The 23,633-nt window shown below is 53.2% G+C and overlaps 4 protein-coding genes across 4 annotated transcripts; 1 reads left to right on the plus strand and 3 right to left on the minus strand.

Annotated features, from left to right (window-relative positions):
* Positions 1-5,216: 5,216 nt before the first annotated feature.
* On the minus strand, positions 5,217-6,656 carry CABS01_08813 (NmrA-like family protein; the record flags this gene model as incomplete). The annotated part of the gene is made up of 1 exon (XM_060542171.1): positions 5,217-6,656. The coding sequence occupies one exon, from the start codon at positions 6,654-6,656 to the stop codon at positions 5,217-5,219; it is 1,440 nt and encodes a 479-aa protein (XP_060401061.1).
* A 7,123-nt stretch (positions 6,657-13,779) lies between these two features.
* On the minus strand, positions 13,780-16,572 carry CABS01_08814 (fungal specific transcription factor domain-containing protein; the record flags this gene model as incomplete). Its single annotated transcript, XM_060542172.1, has 5 exons — positions 13,780-13,929; positions 13,988-14,118; positions 14,173-15,574; positions 15,705-15,962; positions 16,054-16,572. The coding sequence occupies 5 exons, from the start codon at positions 16,570-16,572 to the stop codon at positions 13,780-13,782; spliced, it is 2,460 nt and encodes an 819-aa protein (XP_060401062.1).
* Positions 16,573-17,371: 799 nt separating this feature from the next.
* On the minus strand, positions 17,372-18,521 carry CABS01_08815 (uncharacterized protein; the record flags this gene model as incomplete). Its single annotated transcript, XM_060542173.1, has 8 exons — positions 17,372-17,455; positions 17,510-17,575; positions 17,638-17,658; positions 17,717-17,844; positions 17,898-17,950; positions 18,009-18,018; positions 18,075-18,279; positions 18,486-18,521. 8 exons carry the CDS (start codon positions 18,519-18,521, stop codon positions 17,372-17,374), a joined length of 603 nt encoding a protein of 200 aa, XP_060401063.1.
* A 2,876-nt stretch (positions 18,522-21,397) lies between these two features.
* Positions 21,398-22,492, plus strand: CABS01_08816 (uncharacterized protein; the record flags this gene model as incomplete). Its single annotated transcript, XM_060542174.1, has 1 exon — positions 21,398-22,492. One exon carries the CDS (start codon positions 21,398-21,400, stop codon positions 22,490-22,492), a length of 1,095 nt encoding a protein of 364 aa, XP_060401064.1.
* Between the last annotated feature and the right edge of the window lie 1,141 nt (positions 22,493-23,633).

A 23,633-nucleotide genomic window follows, 5' to 3' on the forward strand; every position in this document is an offset into this window, starting at 1 on the left:
AGCAAGATATTACTACTCGGAAAAGCACTAAGCCAATTTCACTAACTTGGAGTCATCATGGATTACAGCTAATAACAATGAGATCAAGTGCGAAGTGCCCTGATCCTAACCTCTAGAATACTTGGCTGCTGCTGGGCCTGGGGGGATGGCCTCATTGTGATCTCAATACCGTAAAGACAGACATCATATCAGTACTCAGTTCATATGAAAACATGAGCTACGTACTCGTTGCAAGCGACCATTTCTGCTATTTACCACCTCAAGGTAATGCGAGCGAGCCACCGGAGGGACTTGGCTTATCAGGGGTAATCTAAAGCTTGAGTCGAGCAAGCTGATAAGGACGTGAAATCTCTACCCACCCAGCCCTGCCCACCGTCGGCTCCTTTGCACGCCTAAAAATATGCTCTCGGCTTCTCAACATAAGAAAAAACTAATCTACTGAGTCTTGTGGTAAGACTTTGCGAGTGATTCTGTTCGCTAATGCGTATCAGAGGGCGTGAGTAGCCCACGCCCTGCTGGGTGTCGACGCCCTACGAGCTTAAGACGAAGGCCTGTAAATCATTCCTCATCCACCACGCTTTGAAACGCAGCTTCTAGAGCTATTTGGGCTGAATTGGCAGGGTTTATTTTTGTGCTAGGTTGAAATGAGGGCCAGAACGCATTGCTGGGCGATGTGTGAGCGTGGAAGCATACAACAGCCGCCGTGACGGGCATCACTCTCCCATCAAACATTATTCTAGAGAGAATGAGAAAACAAGGTCCACAGAGACCCTTTCTGAAGGGTTTAGGTAAATAAAGGGCTCATTTGGGTTGTAAAAGGTGGCTCTTATCAACCTTCTGATGGGCGTTTCGAGTGAAATTGTGGTGAGATTCAAGAAGAACTCATGCGCCACTTGGCTCTTCTTCGTATGCAATATCGTCGTCAGGTGGCACTTTGAAAGGTGTCCTATCACGTACGGATACATCAGGGAAGCAAGAGCTTCACTTGTGAAGCTGACCACACACACCTTGCGCGCGCGTGTTTTGACAGCGATCGCAAGTCCAGGGACAGTTGAATACAGGTGCAATTTGGCTACCGTGCCATCTTTCTGCTGGGAAATCACATTCTATCCGTATATTTGGTGGTTCAGATTGACAGCCTGGGGCGAGTTTATGAAACAGAGGTGAAGAGGCTGCGTGGGCAGGTACTCTCTGGTCATCCTAGGCCACTTCATAGAGAAAAGAAAACCTACAGATGCCGGATGTTGGTAAGCAATGAATAGTAGAGTCTTAAAGATAGTTGTTATTGAAGAGAAATGGTTCACGATTGGGATTTCCTGGGTCAGGCGCCGGCTCAGCTGTCGATAGGTGACGGCGAAGAACGCATTGACTGAATGGTCTGACTTCAGTGAATCTACGGACATCTCACCCTGGAATCCTCATTGTGCATCGTCATGGTAGCAGAAAAGAGGACGCGTCTTTGCTGGGCCACGATAAGGAATTGCGGTCAGATCCCCGGATAAAGGGTATCGGGAAACGCAGCGCCGCGGTGGGCGTCACTTTGTGCCGTTGAGTGATCGGGAGCTAGGGACGGCCCTGAGGAACAGCTTACGCCGGTGAGATGATCGCTCGTGAGAGAGGAACGCCGAGATGGAAGCTATCTTTAGGCGACTCTGATGTATCTTGAAGTGTGTCCATATTGAGCCTATGAGCCCACATGGTTATCAAGGGTCTGCATCCGTAGCTTTGAGTCGCTGTCCGAGATTGACCAAGCTGAATCCTCATTGTGTCTTCCGATCATACATAACCAGCCGCTACAGTATGCAAACGATGGCGCACCCATTGGTAAGACGGGATGTCGCTTTCAGCCAAATCGTTGCTTGTAGAGGCAATACGGCTTGAAGGTAGCGAGCAACGCCTCACCGAAGACTGAATGAATTTCCCCCTGCATAGCAGAGTCTTCCAGACATGAGCCTGATCTATATTCCGCGCTTGAGGTTTTGGCTCAAGGTGACAATAAACACACTGCGCCGAGAAACAAGGAGAGGCGCTGAAGGTTCAGAATCTAGGCTACCAAGCCTTGTTTCCTCACTTCACATCCTCCGGCCGCGACCCATACATGGAAGTAAATCTGTACTTGGAATTCCAGGCCAACAGAGAAAATGTGCTCCTCCGCGCGGCATACAACGAGACCCGTTGGGCCACCAAGACCATCACGAAGAAAAGACGTAGTGAGGCGTCATCAGGTTGCATATGGCCCCAGAACTTCCCGCCGAGAAGATTTTCATGCTGCATGACGGTCGTGGGGGGGGGGGGGGGGACTCCCACTACCGGATTTTGTCTGCTGGTTCAGGGGTTCACAAGGAGCAGGGGAACGCGGGAGCCGTAGTACAAGCAGGGCAATGTGTGGGCAAGGAAGAGCTCGAACAAGCAAAGCGGGTTCATGTTGCTGCAGTCCGTAGAGAGCTGAACCCCGTTCCTGCGGTACAAACGCGAGAGGTACAGAGTGAGTCGATGGGAAGGCCCCAAACCCAATGGATAGTGAGCGGAATCTATCTCAGAGGGAAAGGGATTTCCGCCCTCCCGAATCTCTCATCTATGCCATCTGAAGGACGCGAGTGTCCCGTGCTGATGGGGCTCCGGAATTCCGTTCCCGGACACCCGTGATAACGAGAGAAAGCTCTCTGAGAACCCTCTTCCACGGACATGATTAAGTCGCTGGATACAAGCACAAGCAACTATGGGGGGGGCGTCCCTGGGCAATGTCAACGTAATGACCCTACGCTCTCCCACGTGGGGTGATGAACGGGTACCGGCGGCATCTCGGACATGAAACATGTGTGTTGCCCTTCTAGAAGGAACGTTAGTTCTTTTCGAATGCATGTCGAGGATCTCTGCTTTAGCCTCAGAAACCTGCAGTAGTACATAAGCCCTGTATCCGTAGGCGAGAGAATGGAAGGTTCCTCAACTTCTATGGGCCGTTCGTCGGATCTCGGACGGGAGAGGTGGTGTGGGCTTGGTCAGGGGTCAAGCCAGATGAGGCGCGTCGCCTCACCCCCAAGCCCCAAGGGCCCCGGCCGATAAGGGAAAGATCAAGCGCTGACGGTTACTTTGCCCTTGTTTATGATACAGCTTGTGGAGGAGAATATGGTGGGCGTGCTGTAAGGTAGTGATCGATTGTAGTTGTATCGCTGTGGTAATGTGCTCGTGCCTGAGAGTTGGTGAGAGAGCCCCTGAACTCGGATACGTGATCTATCGCATGGATCCTAGGACCGTATAACGTCGACTTAAAGATTTATTCCATCCACCGAGAATAACAGTACGCCGTGATCAACGCTATCACGAATCTAATGGACGCGGCCTTGTCTGTGAGCCGTATCGGTGTGTACAGGGGACGTACATTACGCATAAGCTTCGTGAGAGAACAGGCCCCTCGTCAACCTATCCAACTTGCACCAGAATCTTCCCAGACTCTCCAGCCTAGCCCCATATCCATCCCCATTCCTGTACCGTTCTTTGGATTCTTGGAAGTGTGTAACGAGAGAAACAGAAAAAAAAACACTTGGCTCTCCTTATCGGATATGGAGTCCGGACACTAGAACGAGAGAAACAGTCCGGACCCTCTCCTATCAATCCCGTCGTATCTATCCGTATATCGAAGCCGGGGCCAATCTCACACTACAACGACCGAGCCCCGAATTGGGAAAGACTGACTCGGGAAGAAGGCTTCTGGAAGGAAAACCCCCTTGCACACCAACTTTGATCATCCATGAACCGGAATTTCCGCGGGGGCCTTCGTCACTTCTTGCCATCACTTACATCACAGGCAAAGGAACAAAAAGCAGCGTTTCTTCAAAGTATCGTACTACGATACTTGGAAAAGAGTACGTCTTTTCCGTCAAAGATGATTCCACCAAGGGCTCTAGAAGCTGGAAAAGCCTTCAATGTAGGGTGTCCCCCTTTCAACCTGCTGCCCTCCATCTATCTTATCTCCCCATGATCCAGGTCGTTAGCCAAGCATCAAGTTGTCAAAAGACCCCCAACAACCTCATAGCCCATACCGACATAGAAACGAAATTGTGAAGAAATCACTAAAACGGCTGCGTAAAGGTACACCGAACCGATCTTCCCCTCGGTCAAGACCATCTACACCGAACCCCCCTTCCCCTCCTGCCGTATCCGTGTAAACCTAAATCAAGAACCCATATGAAGTCATCCCATGCATCTCCCGGGGCCCTTGTGCACATCCTCGGCGGGCGGGCGGCGGCGGCAGCGGGCGGCAACGCCAACCTCCCCCCCCGCGTCAAGGTACCGCCCGCCCGTCGGTGTTGCCCGTCTTCCCACCCCCATGATCCCCCCCCATCCCGCGCGGTGCAGCGGTGCTCACCGAGAAGAAAAAAAAAAGTGTGGGCTCCACGGGGGTCGCGCGTTGTCGACTTTGACTCTCTTTGTAAAGAGCGCGCGCGAGAAAGGATGGAAAACCCCCACGCTGTAGAGCAAGGGGGGGCAATATTATGATCAGGGGGAGGGAAAATAGCATGGAGCGAGGAAACGATATCTGTGCCTTATAAATGACCTGGATTGTTCAACCGACGACAAGCGCCCTCATCAATGAGGAAATTCTGCCTTTTAAACTGGTTGCGGTGCCCCCCTACTTCACCTACAGGTTTCCTTCCGTCTCGTCTTCGTAGGCTGCATTGCGGTTTGAAGTTGAACATTGTCTTTATGTATTTTGTGATGAATAGGTACCGTTTGAGGCCTATTGCCCTTCTTCTCTTCTCGAATTCATCCCCTATCGCTTCGTCATGAAGTAAACCAAAAAGCCCAATAACCAGAGAATAATCGCCCGGGAGCTACCTTATGCACAACTAGCTACCCTTTTTCTTTTGATTTTGTCGACCACGCAACGCCATGCCAGCCCATATGAATGATATCGAGGAAAAAGAGCCGTCATCGCCATCACACGAACTGGCTCCGCTCAGAGAGGTCTCAACTCAACCCCGACTTGGGGGGAGGTACGCCACCGCCGGGCAGCAAAGAAAATCGACTCCCCAAACGCACGTTATTTTCCGAACCGTTTTTCTTTTCGTCGTTATTCAACAATCCTCGGCATCTGGACGCCGCCGCATGCAATGTATAAGTTGGATGTGTGTGTCGATGACACGTGTGAGGTCGTTCGAGCCCAAGGCCGTCGAAATCAAGTGGTACCGCGTCCCAAACTTCAACGCGTCCCGGGTTCATGCGAGCCATTCCTCCTCGTCTCTCTTCAGGCCTCTCATCGTTAGGCCTTCGTCTTCCTCGTCTGAATACTCCTCCTCTTCTTCCTCATCTTGTTGTTGCACTTCATGATCCCGTTGGTGAACTACTGACGCAACTTCCTCCTCGGGCGCCTCTTCCTCTTCCTCCAACATCCACGTCAAGCCGTTGGCTTGTTCCTCCAACGGAAAAGCTTCCTGTGCGTATTCTTCCAAACCTCTCGGGCCCTCCCAAAGTGCCATGGACTGAGTAAGGCAGTTTTCTTCCAGCTCTACATCTCCAAAGTAGGGAGGTTGCTTTTTGGGATCTTCGTGGCCGAGAGAGAAGAGCTTCTCCAGCGCCTCGAGTTGTTGACGATAGCCATTGGGGATCTTCACCTTGAGCTCGATCGGGCCCCGGATGTACTTGACTGGCCGTCCAACACCTCTCGCAAAAGCCTCACAGGCCTCGCGTGGAGTCAACATCTCCCAAGCCAAGGCGACACGCTTTGTGCGCCACTTGGCCACACCATCCTTGAATATTTGCAGGATGGAGGGACCAACGTCGTGCTCAGCATCCAGCCAAGGCAACTTCACATCTTCGTGGAATGGGGCTTGCCAGGTGAAAGAACCATCCTGCTGGAGTTCCATGCAGAAGAGCGGGTAGGGCAGCGAGGTGAAGTTGTTGTTGTAAATGCCAGTGTACACAAAGGTGGCAGGCATGCCAATTGAGCGGACATACTCTTCGACCTGGTGCTTGGCAGCCCAGAGAGGAAGTGATGGCCAATCCGAGCTGTATGCGGCATGATCGGGCATCGTGGAGTAGACATAGTGTTGTACACCAGCCTTCTTAGCGGCGTCGGCAAGTGCCTTTCCAATCTGGAACTCATCTCCATAGAAGGTGGTGTTGATGAAAGCCAGCTGAGTACCGCGGAAGAGGTCATTGATCAGGTCGTGGTTTACACCAACACCGGAAATGGGACCGTTGGTTGTCACGTCTCTGTTGTCCGGAGTGGGCTTGTGTCTAGTGTACAACTCGCCGACAAGGACGGTAACATTAGGATTTGAGTTGACTTCGGTGGCTACGACGCCTTCGAGATTCCGCAGCTGAGCGCGTACGTGGTAGCCCACAGCCGTGGCAACTCTAATGAATGATGCAGCCTGACGACCGCTGGCATTGATGACAGCAATCGTCTTGTTCGGGGTGGGCATCGGACGCTTAAAAGGGCGGAAGGTGAGGGAGTTGTTTCTTGAAGAAGACAACGGCGATGCGTCAGAGTATGATGAACGCGAGTGCTTGTGTGTCCTGACGGCGCTGTAGACAGCCGAGTCGCCGTGGTAGTGGTGATTTGAGTGATCCTGCTGTTGGTGTTGCTGTTGTTGCTTGGCGGGTCGGATAGGGATCCCAATCCCGTTGAGTTGGGAAGGCATCAGGGTCACCATCTGAGAAGTCTCGGACACGTACTGCTCTTGCGGGGAAGAGCAGAGGCTTTGGCTGTGCGGCCGGCACAGAGTAGAGGATTTTTTTTTGAGTCGAGAGAAAGGGTTGCTGCAAGGGCTTGTCGTCAACCCCGCTATTTCCCCCAGAGAATGCGCTGTAGGGAGGGTGTAAGTGCGGCCTCGGTTTGTGGAGATGGGTGAAAAAAAGAGAGAGGGCGATGTAGTGGTAGGCTGGTTGTCCCGAAAACGGCTTCGTCGATCGTTAAGTCGGATTCGATGGATGGATGGGATTTGGTTTCTTAAAGAGGAGTATCAACCATGACAAACCGATACGTAAAATCCCGCCTCGAACCTATAGCAAGCCGGAGGCCTTATCGCGGAATAGGGGAGGACTGAACGGGCCAAGTGCAGGTCTCTGCGCACGCGACGTCAAAAGAACGCGGAGAGAGGCAGGCGTTCGGAGTAAAGGTGTGGACGGGTGACGGGTGACGTGACGGGGTGCGTTCTCGAAAAAAAAGGAACAAGAATCAAAATGCGGTCGGTTCCTGAAGCCGTGGACCGGAATGATTCAAGAACCCTGAGGGGTCGGTTGAGGAGAATGGCGAGATACCTTAGATAGCAATCAAACCCGCTATCAAAACAGCGAGCTCCTTATTTTGGTCGATGGCGGGGTCAACCCCAGCAAACAGCCAAAAAAGCCAAGATCCAAGAGATGGACACACGCCTGTTCAGGCCAAAGGTCGATCAAAAGATCTGGGGGAATGGACGGATAGCAAACTAGGCTGCGTCCGTCGGCGGAGGCGGCGAGGGGAGGTAAGGTATCCGGTCAACAAGGGGGGGGGGGAGGGGTGTGGTAAATGGAAGTGCTAGACTTTTTGTCGATGCTGCTGATAAGGGAAATTTGGCGAGGCGAGGCAAGGACTGCAGGCGAGCAAGATATCTCCAGGTTTGTTGTACGCTCTCTCGTATTTACCCCGGGTGTTCCTGAGATAAGTGGCTCGAGGGTTGGGACGTTGGCAGCTGCAGAAGCTGTAAAATGGATAGGACAGAGGGGTGTCTAGATGGGATGAGACAGCTCTCAATGGCGTGCGGATAGATTTGTCCCGCGAAGATTGCAGCAGGCGTCAATGATGAGGAGAATGCGTGTGCGAGAGACAAGAGATAAAGCGTGCGAGAGTGAGTGAGAATGTGGTGTGTGTGCGAGTGTCCCCTGCCGGTCTCAGTCAAGTGAGCAATTGTTCTAAGTCGACTTGCCCACTCAGGAAAGCTCCGGGATGACGGCAGGTGTGCGTGCTTGCTTGCTGTATGTACTTTGTCGTCGTTATTGTCGGGCTATCCACCGATAATCTGCAACCGAATACTCACGGTGCAAGGAGGCCGTCCAATCGGGGTATATACAGGCTGACCGTGCCCCAGTATGCGCGTTGGAGCGTCACCGGTTAGATTGCCTCGTGGGCACTGGACTGGTCGTCTGTAAAGAGGCCGGCCTAGGGTGGCAGGTTGGGGAGGGAGTTCGGCGTGGAGATCCGATGCGAAGCTGGCTGATTTCGGGGTGGTCCTCACCAGCGGTGAATGGTTTGAGCCTGGGGGTTGTGTGGTCGCCAGGAAAGGAGAAAATAAAAGAGGTCCACGGTGCAGTGGTCCAGTGGATAACGGCTGGATCAGATGATGTTCCTTGGGGTCTTGGATGGTGCCGTTTTGTGTCGCGATGGCCTTCTGCTTGTGTCGTTGGGCGGCTCTTTTACCTACAGAACGACTAGGGCGAATCTGTAGAGTGGTTCGGGTAGAAACAGGATGGGGTTGCCTTATGTGAAGTCGAACCTTAAGGTGCTTGAGACGACCGGAGCAGAAAGTCCAGGCTGTATCCGTACCTGATGCGAAAAAGGTAGGTAAAGTCGGGGCGTTTTTCGGTTTTCGAGTATGAAAGAGAAAGCCAAGCCAACGATCCAACGCTTTGAGTATAAAAGGTTAGAAGGAAGGCAAAGACCAGATGACCTCAGATGGAGGAGTCTCCAAGCTTTTGATACTGGTCCTAGTCAGTCCGTGTGGTGATATGACCAACTGGAAACGGACAAGGTATGCCGCGATGTTTCTGGGCCGTGCTGGTGGTGCTGGTCCTGGGCCAAGTGACTGGTGATGTTGATGGGCGAACAGGAAGACAGGCCGAAGCAGAGTGCATGCAGTTCGACCAGAGGAGTGTAGCCAGTGAGATGGAAGGATGTGCGAGGAAAGAGGGTGAAGAAGAGGCGTAACCGTGGATTCGGTAGGATTGATAAGTCTGGGAGCGGAGGGGGAGGGGAATAAGTGTAAGGTAAGTATGTATGGATAAGGTACCTCAGGTAGATATGTATGCGGGTGTGGGAGAGAAGGTGTGTGACGGGAACAACCTAATGCTGTAAGTATGGAAGAGTGTGTGATATCCAATCTTCTTGGGTGATGGAAAGAGCCAGACAAAGTACAGCAGCAACCGCGAGGTTCTCAGAGTAGGTAGAGTTAGTCGGCAAATGCAGCAGCAAAACAAACACAAACGGGACGGTCAGAGTCAAAAGTAAAATTCCAATACGGATAAAGAATTTGTATTTTTACTGGAGTGATTTCGGTGGCCAGGGCCAGGCGCGGCAGGACCTTGCGGTTGGCCCTTTTCTGTTAATAATTGAATCTTCGCCGGCGGCCACGAGGTTGAGCACGTTGCGTTTTCTCATTCGAACCTTGATGCAAGCGCAAACAACGGGGCCCCATCGAGCGGAAACACCACACCCAGCCATCAAGCCATCATCCATGGGGCCGGAAGCACGCCCGGATCCCAGAACGTGCCTGGGAAGAGGGGGGGGGGGGGAGGTACTCGCGGAACTGCGAGAACGCAAGGACAAGTTGGGATGAGATGAGATGGAAACACTAGGAGTGCGATATGGGGGTTGTGGTTCGAGTAACTAAGTAATGAGAGAACTCTGCTCTTAACCACTGATGATGAAGAGCCGGGAAAGCATTACCACGGCCATCGAGTAATGAGAGGGTAAGTGGTGTAAAAGCGGAAGATGCGAGGTGGGAAGTTAAGTGGGATGGGGAAACACACCTCTGTATCCATACTCGGTACCTACTAGGTAGTATAGGTAGGTAGGTAGGTAGGTAGGTTGTATGGATACATGAGAAAAGATACGCGGCTACCTCAGCCGGTACGGTGTCGAGGTGGGAGCACGTGTACCGCATTACCTTCCCATTCCATCTAGCACCACCTACCAAAACTTGTGTCTCTTCTTTCTTTCCACTACCTAGGTACTGCATACACAGTAGGTAGCCGACTCCAGTCCCTCACCAAGCAACTTCCAGAAGCTACGCCGTTGTCTGTACTTTCCAGGGTGTACCGGAACCACGCCTGCTACAGCGCAACCAGTAGCAGGCCGGGATCGATGACATGGTCACTGAATCGGGCGATGCATCAACGAGACGGGGACTTCTGGAGCCGTACTGGAGCAATTCTCCAAAAGAGGGGCCGCCCTGGACGGGTCCTGGAACGGGACTACGGCGGGCAGGCCCTCAGTCCATTCCGTCTCAACTCTCAAGGCAAGTCTTTGTGTCCATGTCTCATGAGCGGGAAAGAAAACTTGGAAGGCGCAGATGTATCCGTAGTGGACCTGAGGAGAGAATCTGAGAAAGAGAGCGACCTGGAAGAAAAGATTACTAGGGCCTCCCCAGTGCCCCATTTGCAGCAATTTTTCTCTTCCCGTGAAGCCTAGCACAGTAAGTTGGCTTTATTATGTAAGAGCATGGCCGCGGTTGGCTCGGGGTTTCGCTTACACAGTTGCTCTTACCTACTGCGAAACTCCTCCAACTTTTTTTTCTCCTCAGACAGTCGGACCTCTCACCATCTGTCCCCAGTCTTTTTTTTTTCTTGCGCAATGCTGCGGCTTCAGAAAAATTTTCCTTATCTTTGGCAACTTTATTACCCTTCTCAGTCTAACCTGGAAAGCACCCACGCCGCAGTCACTCACGGCGAAAACCTATGCAACCAAGCCCTGTAATGCCGCCATTCCATTGTCTCCCAAGGCGTCCAGGACATCAAGAGCGGCCACGATAGAGACGACATGGGTACAATACATTACAATTTACTTACAACCTTTGGGGCATCTTATCATCCCTCCATGCTACCCAAGGCATAGGGAGGTAGTCGTACATCGTACGTCGTACGTACGTTTTACATCAATGCCATATTGAAGTATCAATGTGGCCCTCGGATATGCTCACCGACTACAGTCCACTCCGTACGCTCACTGCCTGTCAAACACGAACCTACCTAGGTACCCTGACGGGCTTGACCTGCCGTCACATCATCACATCAGACCGAGACATCCGCCCATGGATATCGGGGTGTCTGCGCCTCCCTCCATACCGATCCCTCATGCCTATCTGGACGGACACAGATGCTTGCCCGGCTCGGACCATGGCATCAGATAAGGGCACCTTGATGAGTCCGACTTTGTCGGTTCACGGGCCCTATTACGAGCACGGTCGCCCATCACGGGGTCCTCGATTTTAAGCACTACTGCGCCGGTCAGCCCCCGGCGCAAATCAATGTCTCCACATACTGTCAACTGGCGCGTCGTCAGGTTGGTGATCGGAGTCAATCCCGATGTCACAATACTCTCCGAACCCTGTGCAAACTTTTTCTGGCTCAGAGCTCCACACGACTCGCAAACGTGATCCAAAGAAATCTGCATCGTCCACCATCACAGAGCCCACCGCTTCGTTATTACGTCCAAAGCTCGAGCCTCCGGACCATGCCACTACCGATACCAAATGGGCATGACCTTACGGATACTTCGTACACATACGTCTGTCCACGATGCTCGACCAGGTTCTCGCGGTATCTCTCAGAGTCCCCTTCTACGTACGGAGTACAGCATGGCCCCCCTGGCCCGGATGGCTGGGTCCCACTGCTAGCTCCCAGGCAGAAGAATCATCGAATATCGCAATTCTACGCCATGATGGGCAAATTGTACTGCACACCCAGACACCATCCAGAATCTCCCACCCACCACACATGCAGACACTAGCATCTGGGCTCTAGCCTCTAGCCTCACTCTCTGCAGGTCTGAGATTAGCCTCTTCGCTGAGCTACCCGTGCCACGCTCCCACCGGTTACAGCGCTTGCTGCATCACCCGGGTTCGACCTAGCACCGCATCACAACGCCGCCTATTTTGTCTTTGAGGGCCCTTCATGCACGTCGGCTGCAGGAGCGTCAAGTAACCGCCTTCGCGGAGGCGCACCCACGTCTAATTCATATTTGTTCGAGACTGACGCTGGTAATGCCATTGGTCATGGGAGCGTCGTTGTTATCAGCCAATTATGCTGTCGTATGATGCGATATGGACTATGACGGGCGTGGAGGGAAAGGATCAAGGGAAAGGCGCTGTCGCCCGTGTGCTCACATTCAAGTCCACAGAATTCCGGTTCCGATGACGTTCCGACTGATAACATTGGACGTGAGTAGACACCCTCAAAAACCGAAGAATGGCCTAGGCCAAGCCGCAGGATTCAAACGCAACCCAGCGGGGGATCCCTGAAGGCTAACGCGGACTTTGAGGCGGAACCTGCTTCTGCTGAAAGTCTAGACGTGCAGCATTTGTGACCGTTGTCTACTAGAACTTTCGTCATCAACGATCGGATCCAGTGCCTTGGGACGAAGCTCAACTCCCTTCTGAATGCGGTCCGGCAACGAGCCACCGGGCATGGCGAGACAATAGGCTGGCGGGCAACAACAAAAGAGCAGTCAACCTCAATCTAGCTATCGGAACTCGGGAGGCGCCAGTATCCGTAATCTGATTGACAAAGAGCTGAGACGACAGGTCAAGCACGAGCAAGAATGCGCCAATGACGACCCAGGAATCGCGCAATGCCGACCTTGCTAGCACCGCATTTTCCTCATTACGTACAAATGGAGCCAAGCAAACGTCCCAGACGACCACCATGCCGTCATCAAGCGAACCAACTGGCGTTCCGTACTGCTCATAAGCCAACGTTTCCCCTCCCTCTCCGAAGTGGGCATCTCCGCGGAGGAGCCTGCAAATCTCCAAATTTACGCGACCAAGAAGCTTGTTACTGCGTGCGGTCTGGCCGTCGCCAAAGGAACTCGGCTTTTTGCGTAACACACCACAAAGAGCCGAGAAAAAGAAGCAGCCATCCAGCATGAGGGCGAGCTCAGCTCAAGGGACAAGCGCCACTGGTCCCCCAGCTGCTCCAGCCTCCAGATACCTACTGCTACTAATGCAAACAGCCCCCGCTTCGTTGCCGTCGAATCTGCGGGTTTTGCGGGGAAGTTGGTCCATGCCTCGTAGGGCACCGTTGCGCGCCAGCTCCCTCGTCGGCAACTTCGCGCCCTTGAACGAAGAGTGTATGGAGACGATGCCGGCGAGACGTACACATGTAGGACCGAAACACGCCCTAGATGGCTCGCCGTTGTCGAAGACGACATTGTTGGGATTCCATACGCACGTCGCCGCCGGCCACTTCCACCGGCCCACCAAATTTACGTTATAGTATTCACTGTGTGTCGACCGCCGAGAGAACCCCTCATCGAGCTTGCAGGGTCCAATTCCCCGGAGGACGGCCGCTCATCGCACACCATCGGTCCAGCCAGATGTTTAGATATTGGCGCAGACCCGAAGGAGAAGGAAAATCCGGGGTCTATTGTGAATTGCTGTCCAACGCCGACCTCGCGTCTATTTTCAAGTCACCTGAGCCGACCTTTTTTGGACATCCCTGCCAGCTGGTCAGATCCATCAGGGCAATAGACTGCTATCCCCCACGGGCCCATCGTGCTTGTGGGCACCGATATCGCGTGTTGAGGAGAGAAAACTTCACGAGGCCCAGTTGGCACCTAAGCGAGCCAGTTACTGTACTAGGGCCGGAGGTATTGGTGGAGGGGCTTTATGTCCAAGAGGAGGAGCTTCTCTTGGAGGAGCTCGCGGAGCCGCAGCCCCATGTACCCCTTCTGGGTCGGCCAAGCGCGAGGACGATGCTTGTGTGCCCCAGATCAGCTCCGTTCAGCTGCCAAGTCTTTTGATATGTAGGCCTGGGAGCTCGCTGTGCTCATCAGCTTGAACGCGGTAGGCCGTGACCTCAAGGTGATTATCCCAAGCTTGGATCCCATGCACCAGACGTAGAGAAATCAAAATCGTCCGGTCCCAGTGTCCGTTCAAACCACGGCTGGGACGCGTCCAGTGACTCGAGACCGACTGGGTCATTGTGAGGCTGAGCCATAATGTTGTCAAAGTACCGCTGCAGATGTCAGTCAGATTGTACGGCTTTGCTTGCTTGGTGAGTGCGTGAAACATACCCAGTCCATCTCTTCATTGCCAACCGCCGCCCATCCTCGATCGAGCCCAGGTTCACTTGGCCCGAGGCCCGACGTGACAAACTCAAAGGGCTGGAAGCGATTCGTCGTAGTCGTAGGGAACGATGTCGAGTCTGTCAGATCGTTAGCAGGTATATCACAAAAAGGGGCTATCTTCACGGCCGTACCACTGATTGAAAGACCGTCGAGGAGCTGTTGGTCGTCTTGGGCGGATCGAGCAGCCGATTCCGGCCCGTCACTCTGGCGAAGCCCCGATGCCGACGACACCTTTGCGCCCCCGTTCTCTGGCGGAGAGTTCGGCGGCGACCCCAGCTTGTTCAGCATCGTTTCCAGGATACCCGCCGTCTTCCTCACCTCGGGCACGCCGCCGGCGATGGCGATCCAGACGGAATACGACCTCTGCAGGAGGTGCAGGAGGTACGCCCTCGTCGGCGGGGGATTCATCTCCGCCATCCACCCGGGCGAGGCCGTCGTCGTCGTCGCCGCGCCGGTCTTGCCGTCCACGCCACCCCAGAACGGTTCGTGTCCGATGGCGAGGTATAGGATGGTGGCGGCCAGGAGGAAGTCGTGCACGGCGAGCGAGGAGACGAACCAGCCGTTCTGGCTGAGCATGTTGCCCGGCTGGCAGGCGTGCCATATCGTGTTTTGGAAGTCGAGGAGGACGACGGCGCCCTCGAGGCACTGCCGGCGGGAGTAGTCGTGCTCGCGGCGCGGCGCGGGGTCGAGGAGGAAGCGGCGGTGGAGGACACAGCGGCTCTTGTTGTAGAGCGAGGCGAGGCCGAAGCGCTGGATGATTTGCATGGGCGGGGTGGTGACGCACTCCTGTAGGGGCTTGACCATCATGAACTGCGGCACGGCGCGCCACGAGGCGTTGAGGAGGTCGTCGAGGCGCATTACCTCGGCGTAGGGCGGCGGGGTGAGGAGGTGGGACTGCCGCGCGACTTGGCCGAAGACGAGCATCATGGCGGACTTGTTGATGGGGTAGGTCATCTCGGTGTAGTCCGTCGCGGGTCGGGCCGGCGGGAGCACGAGGGTGTCCTCGTCAAAGTCCTCGTCGATGAGGTTGCGCGGGAGGCTGCAGTCGGCGTCGATGCCGTTGAGCATGCTGGGGAGGCCCATGTGGAAGGAGACGAGGAGGTCGAGCTGGACGGCCATGTTCCACATGCGGCGGCGCATCTCGCCCTCGTAGGGGGAGATGACGGTTCCCGCGGCGAGGAGGCGGTCCGGGTCGCGGTGGAGGCCCATCTTGAGGAGGAGGCGGAGGCAGACGGAGGAGAGGACGTAGCAGTTCATCTGGGCGGCGCGGGAGATGATGAACTCGGCCTCGACGTAGAGGATGAAGGGCGGGATGGTGGCGATGGTCGGGTGGGTGTACCTGCCCCAGACGAGGCAGCAGGCGGCGGCGGCGCGGAAGAGCTTGAAGCGGTCCATGGGCGGCTGCGGGGAGTCGACCGAGAGCTCGTGGGGTGCCATGAAGGTCGAGTAGAAGACGCCGAGGGACATGACCATGAAGAGGAGGGCGAGCCAGTGGAGGTCGGTGCTGGACGGGTCGGTCCAGAAGCGGGCGTACTGGATGGGAGTTGTTGGCAAGATTGTTGGCAGTAAGGGTATGAAGGGGGGAGACGGCGGACAGGAGATTGGAGACTCACTTGTTTTTCAAAAGTTGGTCTGTGAACGATATCTGCCGCCTTGTCAATACATACGAAGCCATGGGGTGAAGATCGCGAGAGCCGAGCCGTGGTGTCTTACGCTGTGATGGACTACGGGAGGAAAAGTACCTCATGATGAGTCTGTCGACAATCTTTTGCTCAGGGAGCAGCTTCAACAGGTCCTCTCTGCTGCGAGGCATGTTCCTCGAGAAGAGCATGAGATCAGGGGCCTCGATCTCGTCTGACGGTTCAGGGCTCTCGTCGTAGTCGGTCTCCGGCTCCTCAAAGTAGCTCTTCATATCCTCAATCTGCCAAACCCTCTCAGTCAATATCTCATCCAGTTCGTATTTCCTTCACATCTTGCATCGAGCATCACAGCGGGGGAAGGGAACAACTCACATCCTCGAGAATAGCCATGAAATGCGTAGCCCCAACATACGTACTCGCCCTACCCCCCTGAACAAGCTGACCCCCCGGCTGCGCGATGCCCTTCTCCTCCTCCTGCACGGCGTCGACAACAGCACCAGTAGTCTGCGGTCCTCCTGGTCCCGCTCCCGCGACACCTCCTCCCTCATCCATCATCGTCCTCACCATACCCTCCAGCCTCTTGAGCCGCGCCGCCATGCCCTTGGCGGGCTTCTGCTTCTCGGGTTTCGGCGCGTAGACGCAGCCTTCCGGGCGGGACTTCTTCAGACACTGGCCGCACGGCTCGGAGCGGTCGCATTTCAGCTTAGAGGCGCGGCAGGGACCACAGGAGAGGAGGACGCGGGAGCGTTTTGCGGCGGCTGCTGCTGATGCTGATGCCGAATGGTAGGCGGACGAAGGTCCGGGGCCGGGGGCGGAAGAGTTGGAAGTGGAAGAGGGGTTGCTGCCGCCGGTGCTTGGTCCGGCGGGTGGGGATACGTGGTCCGGATTCATTGGAGCTTACGGATACCCCTTGGGCGATTCGCGGAGACCGGACGATTAGAGACTGTAAGGCGTGTCCGATGCGGTGCCCGACGCCACATGTGAGTGGGTGTGACGGGAATGACGGGGGTGGGGCTTAAGAAGGGGGGTGATGCCGTCCGTATTCAGATCCGGAGGTCTAACTTTATTTGACGTCAGTTCCGGAGCCGGATTTTGTTTCTCCTTTGACAACCGCTAATGTTGTTTGTCGTCCTGTGTCAGCGTGTAATTACGTGTGCGTCTGAAAGGAAACCCCGTTTGGGAATGCAGCAGGATGCAAGTCACGTTTGGGTCATTCTCTTGATTCAAAAAAGCGGCCAAAAACCACCTACTAGGCAACTATGAGCTGACGGCTCCATCCGTCGGCCAGTCTCGGGGATACGGCTTGGTTAACCCCGACTATTTTGACGACCACCAAGGTTCCATACCAATAATTACAAAGTGCCAATCCACGATACACAATGGCTGGGTCGAATTGCATCACGACCCGACCTTTTGAGGGAAAATGCCAACAAAAACCAGAACCCAGAAATGCTTTTACTTCTCCCTTGCCGTGCTCCATTTCCAGGGCTCGGCGCGCCACTCGATGCGGCGATCTTCTCGATTTCCACGGTTTTTATATCGCCTTTTCTTGTCGGGAGATTGAGCTAGCACGGCATTCAAGCCCTTTTTTAGCTTGACAGTCCAATTGTCGTACCGTTCAAGCGACTCAATGTTCTCTCCCGCGCTGTTGGAGTGACCGTGATATCCCTCCTACATCGTTGATCCAAGCTTAAATCGGGGCATCGGGCAATCTCTCGATGGTGTACTTTCCGCGTCCGCACTTCATGATAGGAACACCGGGTATGCGACGGAGCTAGAGAGATTGATGTTAGCATCTTCGTTGACTTCCGGGCGAGGTTGAACATACCCTGGACACAAGACCCTTGTCGTTGGTTGCGACGAGGTACACTCTGTCTTTAGATACCTTGGACACCTGTGAAATATTGATCAGTATTTCGATACAATCATGTGATGATGTAGAGTTCGGAGCCTTACGAGGCAGTCATCGGCATACACCTGAGGGAAAACGTAATTAGCAAAGGAAAATCATGATGGGGCTCGCAGTGGACCTTACTCCTTTGTGTGTGCACTTGTGTCGTTCGAAACGGGGGTCGCGTGCTACTCTGAGAGCAAGGCGGAACTTGGGACCAAGCTTTTCCAACTCGGCCATGACACAGTCGGTCACAATGGGGTGGCAGGTAGCTGGCTCGGACGTCAGTTAGTGCCAACAGAATTCGTGCGGTGCCGTAACCTACCGTAGAGACAGTCCATCATGGTTTCTATCACTGGCAACTTCATCTGAACTGTACTAGGAGTAGGTTAGTCGACGAGGGCGAGAGGTATACGTTCGGGCAGGCTTGTCGTACCGGGAGAAGACTGGAGTACGGTTAGCAACTGCGATTCAGAGGTAGGTAGTGGCGACGGGGCCTTACATGAGGTATCGACGAGGACGCCATAGGGAGGCACGAGACTTGAGTTGCTCTCGAAGAACATCTGGGAGGGGACCTGGGGAATCTCCCTGACGATTGTCTCGCCATCCGGACCGCCTCTTTCACGCTTCGCCTTCTGCTCAGCCTCTTCCGCCTTCTTCAGGTTCTCCTTGCGCCGGGCATCGTTCTTGCCGATGACTCGCTTGACCTAGTAGGAACGTACATGGTTAGCAAACTTGTTTGCAAGTGACAGTGTTAGAGAGACGTCAAGCTTCCAACGTCCGGTTGTAGGGATCGCAATCATCGTGAACTTTCGCTCGGTGAACCGAAAAAAAGTTCTTATCGATAAGGATTCCGATATTTTCTTTGCGATGCGCGGGAGGTTTGGCGCAAAGTAGGGACTGGCGGACGTACTTCACCAAACTTTCTGGTCTTCTTCTGGACACCCATGGTGTCGGTCTCGTGCGGGCAATCGGGTATAGGTGGTCGTCGTAGTCTTCGAGTGGAGGAGTACTGGCGTCTGCGAGGCTGGACAAGGCTGTTGCGTTGACGTTTTCCTGAGTTTAGTCGCCCTGCGTATGTGGCGGGGCCGAGAGCTGGGAAAAAAAAGTTTTCGGTGTAGGATGGAGGGTGGTCTCGGTGTCTGGCATACAAGCCCAGGTGAGGAGGTTGTCAGTCTGTGCGCTCGGTGAGAACTTTGGGCGAGGCCGCGCAGCGTTTGCGAGCAAGGTGGGTCCTGGGGAGGGTGACCCAGAGCAACCGGAATGAGGGGACAATGAGACTCTCAGGGACCGAGGTGGACGAATGGCAGGGGTTCTCCTCCTCCACGGTTTTCTTCTGTATTTCTACTCTGCCGCTGTCGGGCGTTGGTCTTCTAACGTTGCAATTTCCTCTCCCACCTCAGGAAAAGCAAACGATCGATCAACGGCGCTCAAACGCCGGAGGTAAGGTGGGCGCTGCGCTGGAGTCTGGACTGGTAGTCTGGTGGTGCCTTGCATCAGCACTTCTGTGCACTGCCCTGCGCATGCATAATAGCAGCCCATTATGATCAGAGACGGGTCTGATACCCGCCGCGCCCATTCATGAGCTTGCCTTAGTCTGAAGCATCCGGCATGAATTTCAAACTACTGGAGCACTGGAGGTCTGACGAACGCGAAGATGAAGCGAAGCAGCAAAGATAGGGGACCACCGGGACTCTGGTGGAGAGGAATGGGGCATCATTCGCATTCCACAGCGAGGCTCGCCATCACTTCACGGCCCATATTTTTTTCCAACGAGTTTCGATGATCTTTGGCTACTATTGGGTAAATGGGTGGGCATCTGCCAGGTACGCTTGCACGCTTACCCCGGATGGATGGCTCGTGTTGATGATGGTTGCGACCTGCAGCCACTGTAGCACATGCTGGAAGCCTGGAAATGATGATTAGTGGGATCAACCCTCGCCTGTTGGACACCTCAGTTTTCAATACGAGAGCGTGTGGGCCACTGTTTAACTCCATCGTTTTATATTACTAGAGGATTACCGCAGTATATATAAACGCTACCCTGCCCTCGAATTCCGTATTATTTAACCTTAACCCTTTTTATAAATTACCTATCCTTTCCTCTATTTTACCCTCTCCCTTATTAAGGGATTATTAGAATTGTAGTTTTAATAACTTATTAATAAACTAGTATTATTATTTAGAAATAAGTAACCTATTCTTATATATAGGCGCTAGGAGTTTTATTATTATAAAAATAGTAATAAATATACCGGAGTACTTAAGAGAGCTTTTTAATAAATTTTTAATACTATTTAAAGTAATTATTTTTGAGCTATAAAAAGAAGCTAAGGCGCTATATTAATACGGCCCTATCTATCTCGTTAGTATTAATAATACTCTTTTTAGTATAAGATATATTAATAATACTCTATAACTACGTTATTACGTTTCGTAAATCGTACTTAACGTTAGTAAAGCTTTTAGTATTATTTACTAAGTCTTTTATTAAAGTCGTTATTATAAGGTTAGTTTAGTTATTAATATCTTAATAAGTATTTTAACTTAACTTAGAGACTCTTATAGCTCTTAAAAAGAGGCTTTTAAAGGACTTATAATTAGACTTTTTACTTATTATAAGTAAAGCTATTATAGTTAAAGCTATAGTAATTAAAGCTATAATAATTAAAACTATAGCGCTACTTATGGACCTTAATAGTAAGTAGTTAGTAGTATAGTTATTTTTCTTTTATAATAAGCTTAAAAAAGTATCTTAATTTAAGTACTAAATAAGTACTATATTATTTTATTAAAACTATATTCTTATACTTATAACTTAAAAAGAATTAACTTTCTTCGATAATAAGGTACTTAGAGAGCGTGTGGGTATACGATAGAAGGCAGAAGCACATTATTATCATGGAGGGCGACTTGTGTACAGTCCTGCAGCATAGTGTGTATAGATGGCACACCGTGTCTGTTTCCCCAGACTTGCGCGTTTCCTGCAGGTCAAAAACCTGGCTTGCATGAGCTGGCAGCACTGTGTCTGCATGTCTCTCTCCCTCTCGCATTCCCAGGAAATGCCGCCCAATTGCACCAAAATAAACAGACCCCGACACAGCAGCACGTCAGAACTTTCAGGTGCAGCCATTGGAAATGCGCCGCGCCACAGCCCAGGCCCCAAGGGCAGGGACGAGAACCGCCCAGTCCGCTAACACGAAATGGATGCTATAGACTGTCGCCTGTTGTGCTTGCTCTCAGCAGGTTCCTCCAGAGCAGGCAAGGACCCTTCCTCCTTTTTTCCCCCAGGCCCGTTCCCTGCTGACCAGGGGCCCGCCTTCGCCATCCATTCCCTTTCTCTTCCCCATCACGCACCCTCATCCCTCCCGTCCCTCTCCTGCTCCCTCCAACCCTTCCTCCCTAACTGACTCCCTCACGACAAACCTCGGAAGCCGCCCACCTAGCAAACGATCAGCCGGCACCAGCAATGTTTTAGCCAGCGGGACCTTTCCTTCTTTCATATTGCTTTGCCTGTTCAGTCTGCATCCTCAACTGTCTCGATACTTTCGTTCGATTCTCCCGAATTCATCGCACTCAGTCTGCGCCAGCTGAATGAACCGAACCGCCCCATCCGGAAGGACACCACAACGACGACCCAACCCCGTTTTCTACCCACGGGGACCGACAAGATCGCCGTCATCGACCTTCTTTCATCCATTCGACAACCGAACAGCATAGAGTGTCTAGACCACAAGTGACCGACGACTGCATCACCCTGAGTTTGGAGCATCGCATCCCACCGTAAACACCGGACCCCCTCGGACGTAACTGAATCGACCGACCATGGTTTCGTCACGCCATTCGCTGAAGCGCTCGCTTCTCCTGTCCACCTTTGCCGCCTTGTCTCTCTTCTCTGCCACGGGTCTCGCGCAAGATAGTAGCAGTGGAGGAAATGCCCAGACCAGTGCTTCGCAGGCAGCTTCTACAGACGATGCCACCACCTCGGCTGCGCAGCCTTCGCGCACCAACGCGGCAACCGCCGTCATCACCAACACCGGCGCCGTTGCCACAACGGAAGCGAGCATCAGTGCCCCTAGAATCACCGGCACCTCCGATTCCACTGGCGATGTCCTCACGGGTCTACCGTCCCTTACAAACCAGCCCATTGTGACGACATACCCGCCGGCCAGTGTACCCCCCACCAACAACGCTCCTTATATGCACCGCTCGAGTGCTCCTCAAGGAACCGTCTTCATTGCCGTGGGCTCCATTCTTGGTGCCTTTGGCCTCGGCATTCTGATCTGGCGCGGCATCATCGCTTGTCTGCTGCACCGCTCCGTTGCCCGCGCCGCCAATGCTCAGTATGTCGCCAACGACAAGCAGAGCTTCCCTGCCCCTCCAGCGCAATTCTACAAGTATACCGACCGCGAATCCACTCCTTCTCTCGTTCCCAATGGAGGACGTGGTGTGCGTAGAACGCAGCGCGGCCCCATCCCCTCTGCGACGCCGAGCCAGTCGAACCTCTTCTTCTCGCCCACCGCAGCTGGCGGCGGCAATAGCAACAACAATAACAATAACTCGGCCACCAACCGCGACTCTCGTTTCCTTCCTTCTGGATTCTACGCCGCTGCCACCTCGTCTCCCAGTCCTGCTCACGGTCACTCAATAAGTTTGACGAACCTCCGCCCCGAATCCCGAGGCCAGTATGGAAGCCGCAACAACTTGAGGGAATCTACGCCTCCGGAATCCCCTTCGTACGGCGCAAGGCGCGACTTTAGCACCAGCTCGGTCAACTTGTCTGCGGCGCCTGGGAACGGACAAAGAGCTCCCAGTGCTTACCTCGAGGATCTCTTGGACGAGAATCCCAATGCCTTCCCGCCAAGCCAGATGCGCCCCGGATCTCGAAATGCCAACAACTCTCCCGGTGGTCGATTCTAGAGAGAGGGGTTCTTTTCTATTTGGTTTCATTCCATCTATGCATCAAAAACAGTTTCATTACGTCATGAAAAAAAATGGCGAGACGTCACGGCTTAGGGTTTTTTGAATGGTACATTCATGGCGTTTAGGGGTATCATCAAGTTGCATCACTGGTTTGGAATACTGTTTTTAATCATCATCCAGTGAGGCCGGGCACTTTTTTCGGTACCGGTCTTTCAGCAAGTTTGAGGTGGAGCGCGGGTCAAAAGGCAAAGGCGGCTCCCTTTTCAACAGGGCTGCTGCGCAAGGGTGGTTGTCTAGTTGTATTTTGGCCCTGTACACCACGACAGGCGTGATGGAGCATTAGACTGGGAGTCTTGGTGACGACGATCCGCCGGTGGCATTTTGTCTTCGCTTCTACATCGCTCGCTGGTACATATTCTTTCAATGAGCAGAACTACTCGAAAATATCTTGAGACAATATCATGTGATGTTTACCAACCATCAAGCTGTAGTTCTTTGTACATGTCGTCACGACAACCGCTGACAATATGCTTCTGCATGGGAAACCTTATGTACGGATTACGTCTGAAGTGTACTCGTCCGGATAGAGATAAAAGCTGGTCCGATGTCGTCAGCCCATTTGACTTTTCTCGGCAATCATCCCAATCTATTAAACTTTTTTGACACAACGTGGGCAAGGGGGGGAAGCTTTCCGTGAAAAAAGGAAACATGAGCCTCCTTTTTTATACTTCGGATTCGGAGCTGCTACACTATGTAAATGGAACCGAGCGGACCGAGAGCAACGTCGCATGTACGGATGGTATGTCCATCGCCCGAGGTTGTCTGGTTAAACGTGCCCCGTGGTAGGGGGGAAGGAGAGGGGGTTTGCATCTTTACTACTTTTTCTTCGTTTCCTTCTTTGATGAATACTGGATATACGGGATGTATCTCCGAATGTCTGGTATCTCGATATCAACCGAGATTTCGCTTCCCAAGCTATCGAGGCCGAGCTGTCGAGACGCATACGACATATCTCAACCCCCAGGGTTTCTACCACCATCACGAGACTAAGAACATCGCTCACCCATTTATTCCTTGAAGTATCAAAACTTCTTTGCCCCATCCTCGCTTGAAACAGCTGCGAACCGCAACCAGGCGT

Source organism: Colletotrichum abscissum, assembly GCF_030869225.1.
Source record: "Colletotrichum abscissum strain IMI 504890 chromosome Unknown Scaffold_20.1, whole genome shotgun sequence".
NCBI classification, from domain to species: Eukaryota; Fungi; Ascomycota; class Sordariomycetes; order Glomerellales; family Glomerellaceae; genus Colletotrichum; species Colletotrichum abscissum.